This window comes from Convolutriloba macropyga, chromosome 6 (assembly GCF_964194025.1).
Source record: "Convolutriloba macropyga chromosome 6, txConMacr16.3, whole genome shotgun sequence".
NCBI lineage: Eukaryota > Metazoa > Xenacoelomorpha > Acoela > Convolutidae > Convolutriloba > Convolutriloba macropyga.
In genome coordinates, this window is record NC_134473.1 from 16,917,030 (window position 1) to 16,937,403 (window position 20,374).

A 20,374-nucleotide genomic window follows, 5' to 3' on the forward strand; every position below is an offset into this window, starting at 1 on the left:
GTATTTGCTTTTGTTGACATAAGCACTGATGGTACGTACGTAGCATGAAATGACTCAAATGTATGACATTTGACCTTTAATAACCACCTAAGGGATCATAGAGTAAACAGCTTAAAAAATTTAACAAAAAATGACAAAATATCAAAAAATGCACTTTTAGCAACAAATAAGTGTTAATAGCCACACCTATGGGTATGATGCAAAAATGTTCGTTGTGTCCATGGATAGCTTAGGGGTTACCCTAACCGTGTGCTAAAACCTTGTGTTGCTCAGGGTTTCCCCTCTCAAAATCGGGGGGCTGGACAAATTTTCGGTCCCGACTTGTAAAATTTTTCAGTTTTGACCCTTTTTGAGTTTTGACAAAATTTCAAGTTTCAGGGTTTTAATTTCGTTTCTGTTGGTCTGATGGCTCATGGCTCTGTTCATTAGTGGCGCCAACAACATCCAAATGGGAAATCTGCAAGGAATATTGGATTTTCTTTAAAAGAAATTGCTCTTTAGCAAAATTTTGACTTCATTTTTACTGTTAAACAACACCCTAAAAAAATTTGCTGAATTTTGACCTCATATCGATTTTTTTCCGCTTGAAAATGTACAGAGATTTGACTGTTTTCAATATAAAGTGGTTTTGCTGGTTTTTTCTTGGTTTCTTTTTTTTAGAATGGGGTCTACATTTTGTTCAAAAATATAGCATTTTTTCCGTAAATCTCTTTTCTAGTTGGGTTTTGTCCAGGGTTTTTATGTTCAGGAGTTGTTAGTTAGAATTAGTTGAAGTCTTCTGCTGCAAAATAACGGGCGAATTGGTTTTGTTGGGTCCACAATGAGATAACTTTTCTTTTCGTAAAAAAAATCCTCTGAAAGGTCTTCAATTTTCCGATGTTAAAAGACTTCAGATATTTTTGTTTAATCTGTTATTTTTGCACTTCGATGGTTTGTACCAAATGTATATTTTACAAAAAATATAAAAATTTGGTCCAAAAGTGCAAATTGCAAAAAAAATTTTTGAGATTTTAAGGAGTCGCAATTTTAGCGAAACTTCGTCGCCGTTTTTAATTTTATATCACACCTAGAAGACATTTTGTTAATTATTGACTGCTTTTTGATTTGCCTCACGTTCAAAATTTATATACACACGGACAATTTTGACATAAAGATGATTTTGTTGGTTTGTTCTTGAGTTCCTTCTCAGAAGAATCAGGTCTCTATTTTCTTCAAAAAAATGAGCATGTTTTTGGTAAATTTTTCTCTAAGTTGATTTTTTTTCCTGGCTTTTGATGCTCAAAACCAATCAGTTAGCACTAATAGACGTCTTCTCTTGTAAAAATGAGGGGAGATTTTTGGTTCCACTGTGAGATATTTTTTCTTTTCATTTAAAAATTCCTCTAAAAGTCTTCATTTTTCCTATTTGTATCAGATGTCAGATAATTTTGCTTTTTTCTGTTGTTTCTGTAATTTGCGGCCTGTAATATGTGTAACATATAAAAGGTGTATAAAATTTACTTGCAAATGCGAAAACTGCAAGAAACTTTGGATTTTTTTAATTGTATCGCTCTTTAGCAAAATATAGACCTCATTTTTTCTGTTAATCAACACCCTAGAAAAAAAGGTTGCTGACTTTTGACCACATATCGATCTTTTTCCGCTTGAAAATGTATAGATGCACGACTGTTTTTAACATAGAGTTGTTTTGCTGGTTTTTTCTTGGTTACTTTCTTTGAAGAATGGGGTCTACTTTTTGTTCAAAAATATAGCATTTTTCCCGTAAATTTCTTTCTTAGATGGTTATTGTCCAGGCCTTCGATGGTCAGGACATGTCAGTTAGAATTAGTAGAAGTCTTCGCTTGCAAATTAAAGGGAGAATTGGTTTTGTTGGATCCATAAACAAATAACTTTTCTTTTCGTTAAAAAAATCCTCTGAAAGGTCTTCAATTTTCCGAAGTATAGTAGATGTCAGACATTTTTGTTTTATCTGTATTTTTGCACTTTGATGGATTGTACCAAAGGTATTTATTACAAATTATATTAAAATTAGGTCCAAAAGTGGAAATTGCAAAAAAGTTTTGAGATTTTAAGGGGACGGATTTTTAGCAAAACTTCGTTGCCGTTTTTAAATTTATTGTACATCTAGAAGAAATTTTGTTAATATTTGACTGCCTATTGATTTGTCTCAGGTTCGAAATGGAAATAGGCACGGACAATTTCGATATAAAGATGATTTTGTTGGTTTGTTCTTGATTTCCTTCTCAGAGGGACTTTTTCCGTAAATTTCTTTCCTAGATGGTTTTTGTCCAGGCTTTTGATGGTCAGGACGTGTCAGTTAGAATAAGTAGAAGTCTTCTGTTGCAAAACAACAGGAAAAATGGTTTTTTTTGGGTCCATAAAGAGTTAAATTTTCTTTTCGTTTAAAAAAATCACTCTAAAAAGTTTTGCTTTTTCCGATGTATAGTAGATGTCAGATATTTTTGTTTAATCGGTTATTTTTGCATTTCGCTGGTTCGTACCAAATGTATCTATTACAAAAATTAAAAATTGGGTCCAAAAAAGTGAATTGCACAATTTTTTTAGTTTTTAAAGAAATCAATCTTTAGCAAATATTTGTCATCGTTTTTAACTTTATACAAACCCTAGAGAAAATTTTGTTAATTTTTGGCTGCTTATCGATTTCTCTTGCGCTTAAAATGTATAAAGGCACGGAAATTTTGAAAAAAAATGATTTTGTTGGTTTGTTCTTGGTTTCTTTATTTCTCTCTTAGTTTTCATTTTTCCAGGCTTGTGACAGTCAGGGCTAGTTAGTTAGCACCAGTAGACGTTGTCTATTGCAAAAGAACAGGAGAATTTGTATTGTTGGATTCATTAGGAGATAACTTTTTCTCGTTTAGAAAAAATTTCCTCTAAAAAGCCTTCAGTTTACCGATGTATAGTTGATGTCAGATAGATTTGTTCTATCCGTTATTTTTGCAAATCGCTGTTGACATTTGACTGCTTATCGATTTGTCTTACGTTCAAAATGTATATAGGCACTGACATTTTGGATACAAAGATGATTCTGTTGGTCTGTTCTTGGTTTCCTTGTTTCTCTCTAATTTGATTTTTTTTCCAGCCTGTGACGGTCAGTGCCAGTTAGTTACCACTAGTAGACGTTTTCTGTTAGAAAAAGAACGGGAGAATTGGTATTGTTGAGTCCAGTAAGAGACAAATTTTTTCGTCTCAAAAAAATTCCTCTAAAAGGTCTTCATTTTACCGATGTGCACTGCATGTCAGATATTTTTTGCTTTTTTTCTATCTTTCTGTGCTTTGGGGCCTGTACTGGGTTTAACAAATAAAAATTGTATAAAAATTACTTCCAAATGTGAAAACTGCAAGGAACCTTTAAAAGGAAACACTCTTTAGCAAAATTTTGTCCTCATTTTTACTGTTAATCAACACCCTAGAAAAAAGGTTGCTGACTTTTGACCTCATATCAATTTTCTTCCGCTTGAAAATGTATAGAGGCACGACAATTTCACATATAAAGTGGTTTTGCTGGATTTTTCTTGGTTTCTTTTTTGATAGAGGGGTCTACTTTTTGTTCAAAAATATAGCATTTTTTCAGTAAATTTCTTTCTTAGATGGTTATTGTCCAGGTCTTTGACGGTCAGGACGTGTCAATTAGAATTAGTAGAAGTCTTCTGCTCCAAAATAACGGGAGAATTGGTTTTGTTGGGTCCATAAAAAGATAATTTTTCTTTTCGTCTACAAAAAACACTCTAAAAGTCTTTAATTTTCCGATGTAAAGTAGACGTCAGATATTTTTGTTTCATCTGTTATTTTTGCACTTCGCTGGTTTGTACCAAATGTATTTATTACAAAAATATAAAAATTAGGTCCAAAAGAAAAAATGGCAAAAATTTTTTTAGTTTTTAAGGAAATCGATGTTAAGCGAAACTTTGTCATTGTTTTTAATTTCGAACAACGCCTAGAAGAAATTTTGTTAATTTTTGGCTGCCAATCGATTTCTCTCGCGTTCAAAATGTAAAAAGGCACGGACATTTTTGATATAAAGATAATTTTGTTGGTCTGTTTTTGGTTTTCTTATTTCTCTCTTAGTTTGTTTTTATCCTTCTTTTGACAGTCAGGCCCAATTAGTTAGCACTAGTAGACGTCGTCAATTTCAATAGAACGCGAGCATTTGTGTTGTTGGATCCATTAGGAGATATCTTTTTAAATTTCAAAAAGATCCTCTAGAAAACTCTCAATTTTCCGATGTATAGTAGATGTCAGATAATTTTGTTCTGTTATTTTTGCACATTGCTGGTTTTTACCAAATGTGTTTATTACAGAATATATAAAGTTAGGTCCAAAAGTAATAATTGCGAAAAATGTTTGAAATTTTAACGAAATCATTCTTTACCGAAATTTTGTCGTCATTTTTTCTTTGATACAACGCTGAGAAGAAAATTTTTTGACTTTTGACTGCTTATCGATTTGTGTTACGTTCAAAATGTATATATTATGGATACAAAGATGATTCTGATGGTCTGTTCTTGGTTTCATTATTTCTGTCTAAGTTGGTTTTTTCCAGCCTGTGACGGTGACGGCCAGTTAGTTACCACTAGTAGAATTCTTCTGCTAGAAAAAGAACGGGAGAAATGGTATTGTTGAATCAAGTAAGAGAAAAAATTTTTTTCTTCTCAAAAAAATTCCTCTAAAAGGTCTTCAATTTTCCAAAGTGTATTGGATGTCAGATATTTTTTTTCTCTGTTATTTCTGTACATTGGTGGCCTGCAATAAGTGCTACAAATAATATCAAACTCATTTCCAAAAATGATTTTGCTTTTTTTCTGTTATTTCTGTAATTTGGTGGACTGTACTAAGTGTAACACTTAAAAAGTATATAAAATTTATTTCCAATGTAAAAACTGCAAGGATTCTTTTTTTAGAAGAATTCGCTCTTTAGCAAAATTTTGACCGAATTTTTACTGTTAATCAACGCCCTAGAAGGAAGTTCGTTGAGTTTTGAACTCATATTGATTTTCTTCCGTTTGAAAATGTATGGAGGCGCGACAGTTTTACATATAAAGTGTTTTTGCTGGTTTTTTTTGGTTTTTTTCTTCGAAGAATGTGGTCTATTTTTTCTTCCAAAATATGGCGCTTTTTCCATAATTTTCTTTCTAAGTTGGTTTTTGTCCAGGCTTTTGATGGTCAGGACGTGTTAGTTAGAATTAGTAGAAGTCTTCTATTGCAAAATAACGGGAGAATTGGTTTTGTTGATCCATAAAGAGATAACTTGTCTTTCGTCTAAAAAAATTCTCTGAAAAGTCTTTAAATTTCCGATGTATAGTAGACGCCAGAAATTTTTGTTCTTTCTGTTATTTTTGCACTTGGCTGGTTTGCAGCAAATGTTTTTATTACCAAAATAAAAAAGAATTAGGTCCAAGGGTAAAATGTGCAAAAAAATTTAGTATTTAAAGAAATCGATCGTTAGCGAATTTTTGTCGTCGTTTTTACTTTCATGCGACACTTAGAAGAAGCTTTGTTGATTTTTGGCTACTTATCGCTTTGTCTCGCGTTCATTACTTATATAGGCACGCATATTTTGGATATAAAGACGATTTTGTTGGTTTGTTCTCGGTTTCTTTATTTCTCTCATAGTTGGTATTTTTCCAGGCTTTAGACAGTTAGGGCCAGATAGTTAGCACTAGTAGACGTCGTCTATTGCAAAAGAACGGGAAAATTTGAATTGTTGGATCCATTAGGAGATTAACTTTTTTCGTTTCAAAAAAACTTCCTCTAAAAAGCTTTCAATTTTCCGATGTGTAGTAGATGTCAGATACTTTTGTTTTTTTTCAGATATTCTTGTATTTGCTTTTAAATTACAAAGTAGATGAATTTTACTTCCAGAATTGAAAACTGCATAGAAAATTTGAATTTTGTAGAAGAAATTGGTCTTTAACCAAATTTTGACGTCATTTTATATTTAGACAACCACTTAGAAGCAAATTCGTTGATTTTTGATTTTTTATCGATTGTCTTTGTTTCAAAAAGGATATAGGATTTAATGGTTTTTCCTTGTTTTCATTCTTAGAAGTATGAGGTCGGCTTTTGTACAAGTTTATATTTTTTGTCGTAATTATCTGTCTAAGTTTGTTTTTTTCTGGATTTTCATGGTCAGAACCAATCAATTAGCTTTAATAGACGTCTTCTGTTGCAAAAAGAACGGGAGATTTGGTATTGTTGGGTCCAGTGGGATATATTTTTCCTTTTCATCTAAAAAAATCCTCTACAAATTCTTCAATTTTCCGATGTATAGAGATGTCCAATTTTTTCGTTTTATATGTTTTTTTACACTTTGCTTGTTTGTACCAAACATTTTTTCACAAAAAATATTAAATTTAGGTCCAAAAGTGTAAATTGCAAAATTTTTTTGAATTTTCAAAAAAAAATGGTCTTTAGCGAAACTTTGTCATCGTTTTTACTTTTACGCAACACTTAGAAAAATTATGATTATCGATTTGTCCCATGTTCAAAATGTAAATAGGCAGGTACATTTTGGATATAAAGATGATTTTGTTGTTTTGTTCTTGGTTTCCTTATTTTTCCCTTAGTTTGTTTTTTCTAGGGTCTTAACAGTAGGGCCAGTTACTTAGCACTGGTAGACTTCGTCTATTGCAAAAGCACGGGAGAATTTTTGTTTTTTGATCCAGTAGGAGGTAACTTTTTTCGTTTGCAAAACAATTTCCTCTAAAAAGCTTTCAATTTTCCGATGTATTGTAGATGTCAGTTAATTTTATTTTTTCGATTTTAGTTGTACTTTGCTGAAACTTTTTATAATTTTTTTCTGTTTTTTTGTACTGACTATAACATTTACAAAGTAGATGAAATTTACTTCCAGCAGTGAAAACTGCAGGAAAACTTTGAATTTTTAAAAGAAATCAGTCTCTAGCAAAATTTTGAACTCATTTTGTGTTTATAAAACCACCTAGAAAAAAATTTATTGTTTCTTGACTTTTCATCGATTTCTCTCTGTTTGAAAATGTGTATAGACACGACAATTTTACATTTAAACTGGTTTTTTTGTTTTTTCTTGTTTTCCTTCATAGAAGAATTATGTCTAATTTTCTTCAAAAATGTAGCATCTTTTTTCGTATATTTCTCTCTTAGTTTTTTTTCCAAATTCTAACGGTCAAGGACAGTTAGTTACCACTAATAGACGTCCTCTGTTAGAAAAAGAACGGGAGAATTGGTCTTGAATTCGTCACAAAAAAAATTCCTCTAAAAGGTCTTCAATTTTCAAATATGTACTGGAGGTCAGATAATTTTTTTTTCCGTTAGTTTTGTTCTTTGGTGGCCTGTACTAAGTCTAAAACTTGAAAAGTATATAAAATTTTCTTCCAAAAATGAAAATTGCGAGAAAAATTGGAATTTTTTTAAGGAATTCGTTCTTGAGCAAAATTTTGATTTAATTTTTACTGTTGTACCACACCCTAGAAGGAAGGTTTGTTGACTTTTGACCTCATATCGAATTTTTCCGCTTGAAAATGTATAGAGATGCGACTGTTTTACATATAAAGTGCTTTTGCTGGTTTTTTCTTGGTTTTTTTCTTTGCAGAATGTGGTCTACTTTTTCTTCCAAAAAATAGCGTTTTTTCCATAATTTTCTTTCTAAGTTGGTTTTTGTCCAGGCTTCCGATGGTCAGGAAGTGTTAGTTAGAATTAGTAGAAGTCTTTTATTTCAAAATAAGGGGAGAATTGGTTTTGTTGGTCCTTAAAGAGATAACTTGTTTTTTGTCTAAAGAATACTCTAAAAATCCTTAATTTTCCTATGTATATTTAAGGAGACGCATTTTTAGCAAAACTTCGTCGCCGTTTTTAATTTTATAGCACACCTTTTTGATTTGCCTCACGTTAAAAATGTATATACACACGGACAATTTCGATATAAACATGATTTTCTTGGTTTGTTCTTGATTTCCTTCTCAGAAGAATCAGGTCTCTATTTTCTTCAAAAAAAGAGAATATTTTTCGTAAATTTCTCTCTAAGCTGATTTTTTTCCTGGTTTTTGATGCTCAGAACCAATCAGTTAGCACTAATAATTGTCTTCTTTTGTAAAAATGAGGGGAGATTTTTGGGTCCACTGTGAGATATTTTTTCTTTTCATCCAAAAATTCCTCTAAAAGTCTTCGTTTTTCCGATGTGTACTGTATGTCAGATATTTTTGCTTTTTTCTCTTATTTCTGTATATTTGGGCCTGTACTATGTGTAACTTAAAAAAAGTGTATAAAATTTACTTCCAAATGCGAAAACTGCAAGAAACCTTGGATTTTTTTAAAGGTATCGCTCTTCAGCAAAATATAGACCTCTTTTTTTTGTTAATCAACACCCTAGAAAACAAAGTTGCTGACTTTTGACCACATATCGATTTTTTTTCCGCTTGAAAATGTATAGAGGTATGACTGTTTTACATATAAAATGGTTTTGCTGTTTTTTTGGTTTCTTTCTTTGAAGATTGAGCTCTACTTTTTCTTCAAAAAAATAGCATCTTTTTTCGTATATTTCTCTCTCAGTTTGTTTTTTCCAGCCCCTGATGGTCAGCGCAATTTAGCTAACACTAGTAAACGTCTTCTGTTAAAAAAAGAACGGTATAATTGGTATTGTTAGGTTCAGTAAGAGATAAATTTTTTTCCTCTCAAAAAAAAATCTCTAAAAATTCTTCAATTTTGCTATCTGTACTAGATGTCAGATATTTTTGTTTTTTTGTTAGTTATGAACTTTGGTGGCCTGTAATAAGCATAACACTAACAAAGTATATAAAAAATACTTCCAAATGTGAAAACTGCGAGGAAACTATAATTTTTTTAAAAGGAAAGTGCACTTTAGCGAAAATTTGACCTCATTTTTACTGTTATACCACACCCTAGAACAAAAGTTTGCTGAATTTTGACCTCATATCGATTTTCCTAACATTGGATTTGACCTCATATTGGATTTTTTTTTAAAGAAATCGCTCTTTAGCAAAATTTTGACCTCATTTTTACTGTTAATCAACACCCTAGAAAAAAAGTTTGTTGACTTTTGACCTCATATCGATTTTCCTAACATTGGATTTGACCTCACATTGGATGTTTTTTTTAAAGAAATCGCTCTTTAGCAAAACTTTGACCTCATTTTTACTGTTAATCAACACCCTAGAAAAAAAGTTTGTTGACTTTTGACCTCATATCGTTTTTCTTCCGCTTGAAAATGTATAGAGGTATGACTGTTTTATTTATAAAATGGTTTTGCTGTTTTTTTGGTCTCTTTTTTTGAAGAATGAGCTCTAATTTTTCTGCAGAAAAGTTTGCATTTTTTAAGAAATCGGTCTTCAGCGAAGTTTCTACATACTTTTCATTTTTATACAACACCCAGAAGATTTTTTTTGCTTTTTGACTGCTTATCGATTTGTCCCAAGTTCAAAATGTATATACGCACAAAAATTTCGGACGTAAAAATGGCTTTGTGGGTTTTTTCTTGTTTTCCTCCTTAGAAGAATTAGGTCTACTTTTTATTCAAAAATATAGCATCTTTTTTTTATTTCTCTCTTAGTTGATTTTTTCGAGGTTTTTGACAGTCAGGACCAGTTTGTTATCACTAATATACGTTTTCTACGGCAAAAAGAACGAAGGATTGGAAATGTTAGGTTCAGTAAGAGATAGCGTTTTTGGTCTCAAAAAGAGTCCTCTAAAAATGACAAGCTGTAAAAATTACAAAGTATCTAAAATTTACGTTCAAATGTGAAAATGCAAAGAAACCTTGAATTTAGTTTGAAGTTGATCTTTAGCGAAAGTTTGACCACATTTTTACTGTTAAGCAAACGCCTAGAGAAGGTTTGTTGACTTTTGACCTCACATCGATTTTCTTATGCTTTAAAAGGTACATTGTTACAACTATTTTACATATCAAGTGGTTTTTTTTGTTTTTTCTTGGTTTCCTCTTTGAAAGAATTAAAATTTTTTTAACAAAAACGGCGCATATTTTCGTGAATTTCTCTCTAAGTTACTCTTTGTCAGGCTTTTGACTGTCAAGACAAATATGTTAGCACTAGTAGAGGTTTTCTAGTGCAAAAGAACGGGAGTTTTTGAACTTTTGGGTCCAGTGAGAGATAACTTTTCTTTTTTTCTAAAAAAAATTCGTCTAAAAGGTTTTCAAGTTTCCGAGATATAGTAGATGTCAGATATTTCGTTTTTTTTCGTTATTCTTATACTTCGGGAGACCGTACCAACCGCACCAAATGAAAAATAAGTAAATTTTCCGTATGCATAAAAAATTGCAGAAAAGTTTGCATTTTTTAAAGAAATCGGTCTTCAGCGAAATTTCGGTGTCATTTTTAATCTTATAAAACAACCAGAAGAAAGTTTGTTGTTTTTTGACTGCCTATCGATTTATCCCACGTTCAAAATGTATATAGGCACGGAAATTTCGGACGTAAAAATGGCTTTGTGGGTTTTTTCTTGTTTTCCTCCGTAGAAGAATTAGGTCTACTTTTATTCAAAAATTTAGCATGTTTTTTGTATTTTTCTCAATTAGTTGATTTTTTCGAGGATTTTGACGGTCAGGACCAGTTAGTTATCACTAATATACGTTTTCTACGGCAAAAAGAACGAAGGATTGGAAATGGTAGGTTCAGTAACAGATAGCGTTTTTCGTCTCAAACAAATTCCTCTAAAAATTCTTCAATCCTCCAATGTGCAGTAGATGTCAAATATTTTGTTTTTTTAAGTTACTTTTTATAATTTGTTGGCCTGTACTAACTGTAAAAATTACAAAATATCTAAAAATGTGTCCAAAAAAGAAAATTGCAAGGAAACTTTAGCAAAATTTTGACCACATTTTCACTGTTAAACAACCACATAGAGAAAGTTTGCTGATTTTTGACCTCTTATTGATTCGTCTCTACCTGAAAATTGATACAGATAGGATTATTTTACGTATCAAGTGGTTTTTTTGTTTCTTCTTGGTTTCCATTTCGATAGAATTGTGCTTTCTTTCTTTCCTCAAGAATTTAGCATGTTTTTGCGTTAGTTTCTCTCTAAGCTGATCTTTTTCGGGCTTTTGACGGTCAAGTCCAGTTAATTAGCACAAGTGAACGTCTTCTATTACAAAAAGAACGTAAAATATGAATTGGTTGGGACCATTAAGAGATATATCTACTTTTTGTATAAAAAATTTCCTTTAATAAATATTCATAATTCTGAGTTTTAGTAGATATCAAATATTTTTTTGTTTTTCTGCTATTTTTCTTCTTCAGCACTGAATTAACTGTAGAAAAAGCAAAAATTATAAATATTAGGTCCAATAGTGAAAATGGCAAAAAATTGCTAAATTTTTTTTGAGAAATCGGTCTTCAGCGATATTTTGACCTCCTTTTAGTTTTATACAACGACCTAGTAAAAAGTTTTCCAGTGTTGATTTTTATTCTGCTTTATATAAAAAAATTGATATGTGCAGAGCTTTTTTGGGTATAAAAAAGTTTTTTGGTTTTCTTCTTTGTTTCCTTCTTAGAAGAATTGTGTCTACTTCTTCTTCAAAAATGCACCATCTTTTTTTGTAAATTTCTCTCTAAGCTGATTTTTTAAGCTTTTGACGGTCTCGAAAACTTAGTTAGCACTAGCAGACGTCCCCTATTGTAAACAGAAAGGGAAAATTGGTTTTGTTGGTTCCAGTAAGAGATAACTTAACTTCTCAAACAACAAAAATTCTCTAAAAAGTCTTCAATTTTCCGATGTACAGTAGATGTCACATATTTTTGTTTTTTTCTGTTATTTTTGTACTTCACTGAACTGTACTTACTGTATCATCTAGAAATTTTGAAAATTTGTAAAAATTACGTTCAAAAGTGGAAGTAGTTGAAAAGTTTTTTTAAATAAATCGTATAAATCGTATAAATAAATAAATAAGTTTTTTTAAATAAATCGGCCTTTAGAGACATTTCCACCTACTATTGACATTTATATATCTACCTAGAAGAAAATTTGTTGGATTTGGCGTTTTTATCGATTTGTCTATGTTTCAAATTTTATATTGGCGCGGCCGTTTTGGATACAAAAAAACTGCTTGTTTTTTCTTGCTTCCCTTCTTGGAAGAATAAGGTCTACTTCTTCAAAAACATAACATATTTTTCTCGTACATTCCTCTCTAAGTTGTTTTTCCTGGTTTTTTGACGCTCAAGACAATTTTGTTAGCACTAGTAGACGTCTTTTACGGCAAAAAACGGGAGAATTGGTATTGTTGGTTCCAATAAGAGATTCAATTTAAGAGACAAGCGATTCAAATTTCCTATGTATAGTAGATGTTCGATATTTTTGTTTTTTTTTCTGTTATTTTTGTACTGACTGTAACATTTAGAAAGTATATGCAACTCACTTTCACTAGTGAAAATTTCAAGAAACTTTGATTTCTAGAAAAAATGGTCTTCAGCAAAACTTTGAACTCATTTTTACTGTTATGCAAACAAATAGAGGAGTTTATGTTGATATTTGACGTCTTTTCAAATTGTTTGTGGTTGAGAGTGAACATGGGTACAACTATTTTACATATAAAGTGGTTTTGTTGGCTTTTGCTAGGTTTCCTTCTTAGTAGAATTAGGTCTACTTTTTCTTCAAAAATACAGCAAATTTTGTCGTATAGTTCCCGGGCTTGTTGTCTTTTCCCGGGGTTTTGACAGCCAGTTAGTTTGCTCTAGTAGATGTCTTCTGTGGCCAAAATAACAGGAGAATTGGTATTTGTTGGTCCAGTAAGAAATAACTTTTTTTCGTCTCAAAAAAATTCCTCTAAAATGTATTCTGTATTCTATTTTCCGAGGTATAGTAGATGTCAGATATTTCTGTTTTATCTGTTATTTTTGCACTTTGCTGGAATGTACTTACTGTACCAGTTGCAAAATACTTAAATTTTAGAGCTAAAGGTGAAATTTCTAAGAAATGAAATTTGTCATAATGTCTTCAGGTATGTATGCATTTGTATTTTTAAGGACCCATTTGAGTGAAGCAAAAACCTAGTTTTACTCACGAGCTTGGTTCATAACTTTTTTTAGTAGTTTAATAGATGTTTCCCAAAATGGTGCTTGCCGTTTAATTGATGTGTTTTGCCTGAATGATGTCCCTGTTATCATACAAGGATCATATTTTATTTCCTGGTTATCATACAAAAGCATATATGATTTCCTGGTAAACATACTTTTGTCATAAATGGTTCCCCTGTAATCATACATCGGTCATAAATCGTTTCCCACTATTCATAAAGGTGTCATAATTGTTCTAACTTCTTATGATATCCTGGTTGTCTTACAGGGATCATATATGATGTCCCGGTAGTCATACAGAATCATTGATGATTTCCAAGCAATCATACAAGGATCGTACTAAAAAATAGCGTATGATTTGTATGACATCATATATGATCCTTGTATGACTACTAAGAAGTAGTAACCCGGGTAACGGTTTCTTTCGTTTCGGCAATTAGATGCTACATTCGTGGGAATGGGGTATTTTTAAGCAACTTTGTATTTAAATAGCTTAGTGTCACTCGTCGTCCCACACGCTTTCACTAGTCGATCTTAAAACATGGTTTATAGCGCAACTAAATCGAGTCTGTATGCAAGATTTTTTGTACATTTGTCACGTAATGAAGATACTATCATCACTTGAAGAGGATATAAAGCACAATTGGCCCCAAAGCATAGTTTTTAAAACCTGTTGGGTAGGAATAGTTGATGGAGAATCGAACTTACATCCTTGTTTCTCATCACTGCCATCACTGCAATCATTGCGTTTATTGCAAATTCTATTGACTGGTACACACTTTCTTTCGTCAGCACAAACATATTGACTATTGTTGAAGGTATCAGTTCTCATCAGCCAGCAGTCTCAAACATAAACAATCTCAGATTCTCGTCATAAAATATACAGCTGAGTTTTACTCCAACAGATGGGAGTAATAAAGCTTAGAATGTAAAGCTAGGGTAGAAATGAGGGTAGTGAGGGAATTTTGTATATTTGTCCCCAAAAGTTGTATTTACTCCCAGAAAACAAGGGTAATCGAATGCGAGCGTGAGAGGGTAATTACGATAGTGGTTTTGCACAAGTAATTTTAGCTGATAGCCGCCCAGGTTGAGGTGTGCGTTAAGGATCAGACAATTAAAATCGCACCGGGGGCGGGGGGGTTGAAGTGCGTTTTTATCACATGGTCGAGCAGCTTAATAGAGTCTGCCTCCACGGTCTGCGGCCTGGCTAAAGTCTGCTTAAATTCTGATAATTAAGGGGCTAATGCCTGATCATGACTGTCTATGGCTTGTATAAATCTGATCCTTAACAAGGCAAAACCTTTTCATTAACGAGTTTAAAAAAATTTTACTACAGAGTCAAAAACGTTTCATTAACGAGTTAAACCCTTTTCAATCAGGAGTCAAAAACGTTTCATTGACGAGTTAAAACTTTTACATTAACGAAAACTGCCTGAAAATCTCAAGGAAACTAATCGGAGCTTGACAAAGAGCATAATTTAAAATAGCGAATAATGAATTGAATGAAAGAAAGCCATAAAATTTTTTCTTTGTACTCTTCCAAAGTTTTCTCCCAAGTTTTCTAATTTTAATCTGATATCACAACTTCAAGTTAGTGATTGTGTTGGCTTGCGTCCTTTCTGATGATTTCACTACACTGTTGTTTACCCCAAGAACACAAGGGAAATCAAAATCGAGAGTGAGAGGGTGATTACGATAGTGGTTTTGCACAAGTACTTTTAGCTGATATCCGCCCAGGTTGAGTTGTGCATTAATGATCAGACAATTAAAAATGCACCAGGGGCGGGGGGGGGGGTTGAAGTGCGTTTTTATTACATGGTTGAGCAGCTTAATAAAATCTGCCTCCGCGGTCTGCGGCATGGCTAAAGTTTGCTTAAATTCTGTTAATTAAGGGGCTAATGCCTGATCATGACTGTCTATGGCCTATTTAAGTCTGATCTTTAACGAGGCAAAACCTCTTCAAGAACGCGTTAAACAATTTTTATTAAAGAGTCAAAAACGTTTCACTAACGAGTTAAAAAATTTTCAACAAGAAGTCAAAAACGTTTCATTGACGAGTTAAAACCTTTAACATTAACGAGAACTGCCTGAAAAACCCAGGGACACTAATGGGCGCTGGACGAAGAGCATAACTTAAAATAGCGAAGGATGAATGAAAATTTAAACATCAATTGAATTAAAGGAAGTCATAATTTGTTTCAATATTCTTCTCAAAAATTTTCTCCCAAGTCCTGTAAATTTAATCTGATATCACAACTTCAAGTCTGTAATTGTGTTGGCTTGCGTCTTTTCTGCAGATTTCACTACACTGTTGTTAAAGATGATAAGTCTGATTCATATATGGTTCATATACGTTTTCTGTGTAAGAGATCGAATTATCGCGGGTCGCTGCTGGTCAAGAATTTGATAGAGGAGTTGTTGGGAAATTCGTTCTGGAGATCGATTACTCAGTTACTTCGACCGAGTAGTAGTAGTAGTAGTAGTAGTAGTAGTAGTAGTAGTAGTAGTAGTAGTAGTAGTAGTAGTAGTAGTAGTAGTAGCCTTTTCTGAATTTGGGCAATTTCTTCGACCATTTTCAGAATAGCCGTGAAAAACATTTTACCCAAATTAAGAAGACCATTTTACGAAAAACTTCCGCCTCCCAAATTCAGAAGAGGGTTGCCCAAATTCAGAAATGGATTTTTTGACCAATTTCGGAATTGGCCCGGTGCCCATTTTCCTACTCCACTCCTACTACTCCTTGGAATTTGGATAAGTGTTATGGGTATGATGGCCGAATCAGAAATTGGGCTAAAAAGGGTTGTGAAACTACGACAAAAGAAAGACACTTCTCATTTTCAAGACTTTCAAAAGTTTAATGATTAAAATGCAAAAATTCGACCAGAAATTTAACAAACACCAAACACGAAAAAAATTCGCCCAAATTTATGTGGCAGTGCAGGTCAATTGTTAAGCATAACAGGCATAACTTTGACAAACAGCTATAACAAACATGTCTTTCCTCTATTTAAATCGAAGCAGTCGGCAGCAGTTGTGAAGCTAGGAAATGACTTCCTCGTGATGTATCTGTCCACGTAGGGCGAATTCTAAGATTATGTTGGGCATTCTCTCGAGCAAGCTTCTCATCGTGTTTTGGTCTTTCAGATTGTGCTAATGATGTTTTCATGGGCTATTTGGCGTGTTTTGCGTTTATTTTCAAATCAGTGAAGTCGTTTCTTAAAAATGAACGCATTCAGATCTTGCTAGAATATTTTGAGATGATTCAAAACTTGCAAGATACTTGCTGCAATCTTGCAAGATATCAACGCAAGAAAACAAGTAAAATAAATTTAAAAACACTCTAGAAAACTTTTTTGAGACACAATATCGCTAATAAAAACAAGTTACCAAATTGATAATCAAGAGAAATTTTTTTAATCCAGATTCAAAATCTTGCGAGTTACTCTTTTCACAAAAGTTTTCGAAAAATTTTTCAATGAGATCCTTTTTTGAAGAACTGTTTGCACGATATCACTGTTTTATCTCAAACATTTTGTCTTTCCAGGAAAACAAATGGCCTTGAGAGAAGATCTGCTAACCGCCGGTTTCCTCCAAATGTCAAATTTTCGCACCGAAACTCAGTTTCACTTGATAAATTGCCTACTTTTAGAAAAAAATTATTTGCAAAAGACATAAAAAAAATCCCCAGTGGGCCAAATGGCCCACTGGGGATTTTTTTTATGTTTTTTGCAAATAATTTTTTTTCTAAAATTAGGCAATTTATCAAGTGAAACTGAGTTTCGGTGCAAAAATTTGACATTTGGAGGAAACTGGCGGTTAGCACATCTTCTCTCAAGGCCATTTCTTTTCCTGGAAAGCCAAAATGTTTGAGATAAAACAGTGATATCGTGCAAACAGTTCTTCAAAAAAGGATCTCATTGAAAAATTTTTCGAAAACTTTTGTGAAAAGAGTAACTCGCAAGATTTTGAATCTGGATTAAAAAAATTTCTCTTGATTATTAATTTGGTAACTTGTTTTTATTAGCGATATTGCTTTTTGACCCCTCATTTTTTTTGACCCCTCATCCCAAACCTCTTTTGCGTGCGTCATTTTGCGCTAATAAAAAATTCCAGGCGTATTACGGAAAGACAGCCGTATTTCGTTTTGACGTGGAGAGCCGTGAAAAAAAATATTGTTCCTATTAAAAAAACAACTAAATAACAACGTTTTTTGCGTTTTTTTTTTTTTGGAAGTTCCGGCTGCAATTGGATTAGTCTGTTATTTGTGAGTTTCAAGTGTTTTGTTACATTAGCGTTTCATGCATTTGGCGATTTGTAAAAACACTCTTTTCACAAAAGTTTTCGAAAAACTTTTCAATGAGATCCTTTTTTGAAGAACTGTTTGCACGATATCACTGTTTTATCTCAAACATTTTGTCTTTCCAGGAAAACAAATGGCCTTGAGAGAAGATCTGCTAACCGCCGGTTTCCTCCAAATGTCAAATTTTCGCACCGAAACTCAGTTTCACTTGATAAATTGCCTAATTTTAGAAAAAAAATTATTTGCAAAAAACATAAAAAAAATCCCCAGTGGGCCATTTGGCCCACTGGGGATTTTTTTTATGTCTTTTGCAAATAATTTTTTTCTAAAAGTAGGCAATTTATCAAGTGAAACTGAGTTTCGGTGCGAAAATTTGACATTTGGAGGAAACCGGCGGTTAGCAGATCTTCTCTCAAGGCCATTTGTTTTCCTGGAAAGACAAAATGTTTGAGATAAAACAGTGATTTAGTGCAAACAGTTCTTCAAAAAAGGATCTCATTGCTATTTTTTTCAAAAACTTTTGTGAAAAGAGTAAATTTATAAATCGCCAAATACACGAAACGCTAAGGTAACGAAACACTTGGAACTCACAAATACCAGACTAATCCAATTGCAGCCAAAACTTCTAAAACAACGCAAAAAACGCAAGTTATGCCAGTTATGTTTACCAATTGACCTGCACTGACACCCTAATTTGGGCGAATTTTTTTTTCGCATTTGTTAAATTTCTGTTCGAATTATTGCATTTTTATCATTTAATTTTTGAAATGTTTGAAAATGAGAAGTGTCTTTTTTTGTCGTAGTTTCACAACACCTTTGAGCCCATTTTTTGATTCGGCCACCATCCCCAGAACACTTACCCAAATTCCACGGAGTAGTAGGAGTGGAGTAGGAAAATGGGCACCGGGCCAATTCCGAAATTGGTCAAAAAATCCATTTCTGAATTTGGGCAACCCTCTTCTGAATTTGGGAGGCGGAAGTTTTTCGTAAAATGGTCTTCTTAATTTGGGTAAAATGTTTTTCACGGCTATTCTGAAAATGGTCGAAGAAATTGCCCAAAGTCAGAAAAGGCTACTACTACTACTACTACTACTACTACTACTACTACTACTACTACTACTACTACTACTACTACTACTACTACTACTACTACTACTACTACTACTACTACTACTACTACTACTACTACTACTACTACTACTACTACTACTACTACTACTACTACTACTGTGCTTCTTCCTGTGTTCCTGGTAATTTCCAAACCAGAAATGACCATTGTTTCGCGAAATACCAACCATAGCCGTTTTCTAACAATTCCTGTTAAATCACGGCGGGAAATTTTCAATATAAGCGGGAACTGCTGTGAATTGCATTTTTTCCCGGTTTACCCAACATGATTCACCGCTAATTGACGCACTGGTAACAATCGCAATTTTTTAAATTATTTTTCATCTTTAGTAGTTTCTTTCTTATTTAGTAAATATTATTGCGATACATAAATTAGGGTGAGAAAGTTATACTTATAGTTTAAATAACTCACCGTTTCCATAAGTAATATCATTCGTAAATTCACCTGAAACAACGGGTATATTTTCTAAGCTCAGAAATAAGTCGGATAAACTGTTGAAAGTGGGGAATTTTTTATTGCTTTTTCGCGCGTAAAATTTTTCAAACTCCGCCTCAACTGGTAACAAGTTTTTTGCATAAAATTTTAAGAAAATATTATGGAAGGACATATCAATAAATAAAAAGAAGCTACAAACCGCAGTCGACACCACGCGGATTCAAATTATTTAACAACCTATAATTTACAGCTGTATTTCCCCATAGTATACAATATATCCAGCAAAAAAAATAATAATAATCATTTATTTTCTGTTTACACTGGTTTCATGTTCTCAGTAAAAAAAGTTTATTCATATGCGGCTTATTTTAACACCAATGAATATACGCAGATGTTTCAAATAAAAAATCAGTAAAAAATCTGTAAGGTTGAAGAGAGACCCCTGAAACCGACCAGCTACAGCTTTGAAACTACAAAGTCAATCTGAGCCACATCCATATCTTTATAGCACACATTAAACGGCTCATTTTTGGAGCTTATTGATTGCAGGTCGTTTTCTTACAAATGTCTCAAACCCAACGACAAGCAAGGCACCACTTTTTTCTCCCAAGGGACATGGCCTACACTATTAGATTTCGATAGTCACTTGCGACGCGGGTTAACTTGTAAATTTTAGAATTGTGATTCATGGAGCGAAATTTAAGCTTAATTCTTTTACGCTCATCTGCGGAACGCGTTTGTAAAGAGAAAAGAGCAATTGATATTGAATTGCAAACGTGAAACAATAAAGTTAAGTACTTGTAAGCAAGTATGAACGTGTGATGAGACATGTGTGATCACGAAGGGGGAAACCAAGAAAAGATGAAACGAAATAACTTGAGATACGAAATATGAATAAAAGTGAAATGTAAAAGAAGGGCTAATAAACTGAACTAAATAAATACCTCATATGAAGTTTTACTGCATCAAACAATTAAACAAACTGTTAAATGTACACAGGTATCACATATCTTTTGTTGTGACAAAAGAAAAAATTTTATAATGAGCAAGTTTTCTTTGTGGATAGTAATAGTAACAATATTCTACAAATCAGTATTTGGTCCCCGGTTAAATAAATAATAACAATATATGTTCTGATTATCATATGTAAAAAAAACGATAATAAAAATAATGTTTACTAGTTTTCTGTAGTCTCCTGCTTTAGAAGTGATCATTCATTCATTTCTTGATTTTTAGCTTCAAGAAATGTCATCGATCTCACATCGTTCTCCAACTGATCAACTAATGGTCGTACGCGAGGATCGGTTGGCGACACTTCTCCAATAATAGAAATGTTGGTCTCCTCGGGTTGTTGAATAGCGATATTTTGCACTGTCTTTCAACCGACCTGGGTGGATGTTGAGATTTCAATATCTTCCAATCGGCGTGGGCGTTCTAGCGGGGCTGCGACGGTCGAGTCCGAAGATGAGGTAT

At 32.8% G+C, this 20,374-nt stretch overlaps 3 protein-coding genes across 5 annotated transcripts in view; 2 read left to right on the top strand and 1 right to left on the bottom strand.

The window, feature by feature from the left end:
• LOC142341527 (eukaryotic translation initiation factor 4E-1A-like) overlaps positions 1–20,374 on the top strand; it is a 544,656-nt gene that overhangs the window by 425,985 nt on the left and 98,297 nt on the right. The window lies entirely within an intron of this gene.
• The window catches only part of LOC142341529 (persulfide dioxygenase ETHE1, mitochondrial-like), a 520,203-nt gene that overhangs the window by 425,983 nt on the left and 73,846 nt on the right, over positions 1–20,374 (top strand). The window lies entirely within an intron of this gene.
• LOC142340823 (uncharacterized) overlaps positions 1–20,374 on the bottom strand; it is a 232,662-nt gene that overhangs the window by 180,742 nt on the left and 31,546 nt on the right. For both annotated transcript variants that reach the window (XM_075391555.1, XM_075391554.1), the window contains exons 2-3: positions 18,878–18,910; positions 13,746–13,880 (exon numbers count right to left, since the gene is read on the bottom strand). In XM_075391555.1, coding sequence (XP_075247670.1) covers positions 13,746–13,880; positions 18,878–18,910 — 168 coding nt within the window. The remainder of the gene's footprint in view (positions 1–13,745; positions 13,881–18,877; positions 18,911–20,374) is intronic.